Source organism: Lactuca virosa, chromosome 4 (assembly GCF_052849685.1).
Source record: "Lactuca virosa cultivar CGN04683 chromosome 4, Lactuca_virosa_CGN04683_v6, whole genome shotgun sequence".
Classification (NCBI taxonomy): Eukaryota; Viridiplantae; Streptophyta; class Magnoliopsida; order Asterales; family Asteraceae; genus Lactuca; species Lactuca virosa.
This window is the reverse complement of record NC_136429.1, coordinates 445,566,133-445,570,827: the sequence shown is the minus strand read 5'-3', so window position 1 is coordinate 445,570,827 and position 4,695 is coordinate 445,566,133. Positions and strand designations below refer to the sequence as shown.

The following is a 4,695-nucleotide window of genomic DNA, read 5'->3' as shown; positions in this document are numbered from 1 at the left end:
TTTTAAATATTTATTAAACCCTTATACTTAATTTAAACATGAATAAGTCTCTTTTAATATATTTAAAGTTCAAAATGTCTAATCCAGGGCAATTTTATACTCAACCATTTTTACTGTCCATAATGTCACAAAAGCATTTTAATATGTTGGCAATGATAATTACTAAAAACAATATATTGGAGAATATTTATTATGAAAAATTTGTGAACAACTTTGATTTCAATAATGTTACTAGAGCATAGCGATTCATAAAACTATGTAAAATTATATATTGTATTATTATTGTTTTCTTTTAATTGTTTTTATAATATATATCGGCTTATTGTAATATTAATAAGATTTTCTTATATATAAAAAAAATCATATATAAAATGACATGTTTATTTTCCATACATAACCCTCAAAATCCAAGAGACACCCCTCAGTATATTATATAAAAAGTCATTGGAAATTTTTAATTATAAAATATTAAAGAAAAACCTATAATAATCTTAATTTTATTTTTCAAAATTGGTCTTCTATCACAAAATAACCATCTATATATATAACAAAAAAAGAACCAAGAATTCGCAATATTATTTTTCGGATAAAACTTTTTTTAACCAACAAATTTATTCTACTCCTTAATCTAACACCTAAATTTCACTTATGTCCACAACAGGACTTCAATCTTTGACCTCAAAGAACGAATTCACTTATATATTCAAGCTTGCAAATTTTTCACGAGGTTCTCATAATTTGCATGAGTATGTTTTTTTAGCATATGTTTTTCTTAAAAAATCACATTTTCTAGTGTTTTTTAATAAACTTAGAGAAAACAATTAACAAAAGATGATGATGATGTTATTAAGAATGTGAGAGATTGAAAATTAATGAATATTATTTATTTTAATTTATTTGTGTGTTTGGAATATGGTTGTTAAAAACTTCGTTTTAATTTTAAAATTTTATAATTTTAAGATCCTATAAGTGAAAAATAATCTTGATCATACTATGATCTAGAAACAAAATTTATAGTGAGATTTTAGGATCCAAACTAAGATCTTAAGCTTTTAACTTGATCTGATCCTACCACTTTAGTCTTTATTATATAGTTAAGCCTCAAAAATTTGTCCATATAACTTGAAATCAAGCATCACATTCTGCAAGAAACAAAAAAGCCTCATTAAATATCACCACTTCATCCATTTATCTTGAACTAGGCACGCCTCATTAAATATCACCACTTCATCCATTTATCTTGAACTAGGCACATTCTGCAAGAAACAAAAAAGCCTCATTAAATATCACCACTCATTAAATATCACCACTTCATCCATTTATCTTGAACTAGGCGAACATCATGGTAATCATGTTATTCTCTTTACAATCTTATGTCTTGATTATGATTATCTTTGTTTTTTTTTTTTTTTTTATGTTTTCTTCATAATTTTTACGGTTTATAGCAAGAATATCTAGTTAATATGTTAAAGAGTGGAATAATTCCACCATCAACATCTTAATCAATATCTAGTTATACTAAGGGCAAACCAAATATTTGAAAATAAATTTCAAAAATATTTTATTTTGGTGGATTTTCCAATCATAACCACATCTTCTTATCACCATCTTGCAAAACATAAAATAAGATCTAGATTTTAACGACTTTTGTACATGCAAGATTGGAAAAAAAAACTGAAAAAGAGGAAAACACACACAACGTTTCTGCTAATCATCTCAAGGATACACAAAAGATTTTTCAACATCTTTGAATACAAAAACACTAAATCTAACATCAACAATCACTTCAAACGTAGCATCAAATCCATTTCCATCAAGAAGATACACGTGTTTTTTTCTCCAAATTGGCTTCAAAATGATCCTTTGTCTAAAACCAAGGTCAAAAAAAAAAACCAACAAATTACAAAAGAAAACTCTCTTCATTTCCCTTTTCTCAAACTTACAAGATCAACTAGCAAGTGTTGAAACTTGAAAGCAGCAATTCATCACAAAGCCCACCACCATAATCGTCCTTTTTGTCCCCTTTAGGGCTACTCCCTGAACTGCTATTCGAAAGTGACACAAATGTGGTTTTCTGCAACACCCCAGTTGGAGAAGATCCAAGATTGTTGTTGTTAATGGCGTCCCACATCTCTGAAGATGATGACGCATTCTTGCTATTTACCCCACTGCTAGAAGTTCGATTCAACACTTCACCTAATGGACCCCCCATTGTGTTCCCCCATGAAATGGGTATCCAGTTTGATGCTTGTTTATGAGTGGGGTTAAGATCAAACTCGTGAGATAGACCAAGTGGTGGAACGACAAGTTTCTCTTGAGCTGGTGAGTTTGAAGACGATGAAAAATCTGAAGACGCCATGGGAATAGACATCGAGAGCTGGGTCCAGTCTTGTTTGATTTCTTTTGACCATTCGTTAACAAAACTTGGAAGTGGGTTCGGATTCGGATTCGGATTCGGGGTCGGATTCAGGCTCGGTGCAACCGGATCCATGAAAGAGTTATAGTTCGTCGGAAACATCAGAGTCTCCGACGAGTTTATAGCAGTGAATGGTTGCGATTCTTGTGTCCTGAAATCAATCAATCACGACACCAGTTTGATTTTTGTTTTAAAAAAACTATAGAAAGGAGAAATCGGAAGAGATTTGACGTTTATATTACTACTCACCTGTTGGTGGAAGGATTGTGGTGGTTTGCAGCGGCGGGGGTAGCAATAACGGTGGATGTTCGGCTGCCGGAAACTGGTACAGATGAGGAGGAGGAGACGACGGGACCCACTTTAGCGGGAACGGAGACATTAGCTTGGCCATTTTGGCCTTCCACAGGCTTTCTTGAACGATGTCGGCCTCTGTTGATGTGTCTTTCACAGTATTTCTGATCGGGAACAGCATCTCTAGAGCACCTCCATTTCTTCCCATCGGTTCTCCGGCACCTCCCTGGTTCCGGATCGGTGTTGCCGGAAAATCCCAAATGGAAAGCTCCCCATCCATCTTTAAAAACCCAAAAAACCAACATTAGATTCGAGTATTTTACACGAAAGAGACGAAATCGCCGGAAAAAGTTCTGAAACTACTACTTACAGGAATTGGGGGCGTAAGAGGTTGAAGACGAAGTCGCCGGAAAAAGGAAAGTGTTGAGGGATTTCCGAAGTGGAGTGAGCAAATGCGATGGAACTGGGACATTAGCGACGAAGTATTTGTAGATCAAAGCTTGGTGTTCGAGCTCCATCCATTGAGAAGGTGTAAAAGGCCCTTTATACCTTGAAACCGGCATTTGCATACCTGTTTGTAATCCTCCATAGCCATACCCTGAAACCAAAAACGCCATTAAAATGCGACCTTCAAAATGAAGAAAGGAAAAGACTTGACATTTTGACAAGACTATAACAAAAAATAGTTGCTTCCGAATAACAGGACATAGATAGATCATAGATAGCAATGAAAAGACTTATCAAAGTCTAGGTTTTTTCAGACCACAAATGGCGAAAATGGATATAGAGACAAATGTATAACTTGTTAATGCATGTAGTACAAGTCACTGTAGCACTGGAAAAAGAAATTACCGAGAATCGAAACCTAAAAACATTTCTTGGGCTTGTTCCCTAGGATCCGATTCCCTCACCCCCTAAATTCGACGAAAAAGATTAAAACCCATCAAACACGTACTCATTTTCCGAAAAACCATCTTCCATAGGATCTAATTTAAAGCTAAAAACATCAAGATTTTAGTTTCGTTTACATATTTCCAAGATCACAGACACAACCAGAACAAAACCCAGATACGAAATTGATGGAAGAACACACAGAGAGAGACACGTGTATACGTGTATTTGTCTATGTACCTGTATTTCGAATGTAAGAAGGTGAAGGCTGGTAGAAAGAAAATAGCGAGCTCTGGTTTGCATCTTTAATGGTGGAAGAAGAAGACGAAGAAGAAGAAGAGAAGCTGAGCATATTGTTGGCATCAGTAGCTGAAACTGAAAGGAAAGAATCAGATCTCATCGACATTGTCTTGGTGGGTTGGTCAAAGTAATCAGTTCTTGAAGATTTTGAGGTCCGAAGAAAGAGTTCTTGATCATCAGGAGGGTCCGGGTCGGATCTCTCTTGCTTATTGAACCCAGATCCATTGGTTTTTTCGTCGTGATTTAAGAGTTGTGTATTGTGGAAAGGTGTAATTCCAAAATCCATGGTTTTGGAAGTCTTGAATTCTAGAGGGTTTTCATGGAGCTTAAGTGCATTTGAAGCTGATTTTTTGGAAGGTTTGATGGAAGAAGAAAGAAAGTCGGAAGATTTTGGAATGTTGAAGCTGCGGAGAAGACGAAGCTTTGAACAAAAATGGACGGAATTGAAATCTTTAAAAGGGAGATTGAAGTTTAAGATTTCGTTGGAGTCTACTTTGGTTAAATTGTAAAAGAGTCCTTGTAATTTAGTGGTTTTGCAAGTTACACACAATCACACATCATATTTGGATTTGGATTCCAACATATCGGCTTTGAATATTTGATGAAAATTAATAATACCTTCGTATTGTTTTTGTTATTAATTAATTAATAATTGCTACTAGTTGGTTATTAAAATAGATATAACATTGAATATTTGTATTGAATAATGATACAAAAATAACAACAATTATGCCCAAATCCTAAAAAGCCGAAGGGTAAGAACTAAGAAGAGATTGAATCTAGACGGTCTTATGTGT

General features: G+C 34.3%; 1 protein-coding gene across 1 annotated transcript; it reads right to left on the bottom strand.

Moving 5' to 3' along the window:
• Window positions 1–1,781: 1,781 nt before the first annotated feature.
• On the bottom strand, window positions 1,782–4,348 carry LOC145109091 (growth-regulating factor 2-like). The gene is made up of 4 exons (XM_079046199.1): window positions 3,839–4,348; window positions 3,078–3,305; window positions 2,666–2,987; window positions 1,782–2,567 (listed from the first exon to the last, which is right to left on the bottom strand). Exons 1-4 carry the CDS (start codon window positions 4,182–4,184, stop codon window positions 1,952–1,954), a joined length of 1,512 nt encoding a protein of 503 aa, XP_078902325.1. The 5' UTR covers window positions 4,185–4,348; the 3' UTR covers window positions 1,782–1,951.
• Between the last annotated feature and the right edge of the window lie 347 nt (window positions 4,349–4,695).

What these genes read in the sequence shown, in the direction of transcription:
- LOC145109091 (XM_079046199.1), bottom strand. Translation starts at nt 4,184, where the DNA reads ATGGATTTTGGAATTACACCTTTCCACAATACACAACTCTTAAATCAC. An exon ending in TTCTTACATTCGAAATACAG is followed by an intron (nt 3,306 to 3,838) that starts GTACATAGACAA and finishes TTTTGGTTTCAG; the next exon opens with GGTATGGCTATGGAGGATTA. An exon ending in CTCTTACGCCCCCAATTCCT is followed by an intron (nt 2,988 to 3,077) that starts GTAAGTAGTAGT and finishes GGGTTTTTAAAG; the next exon opens with ATGGATGGGGAGCTTTCCAT.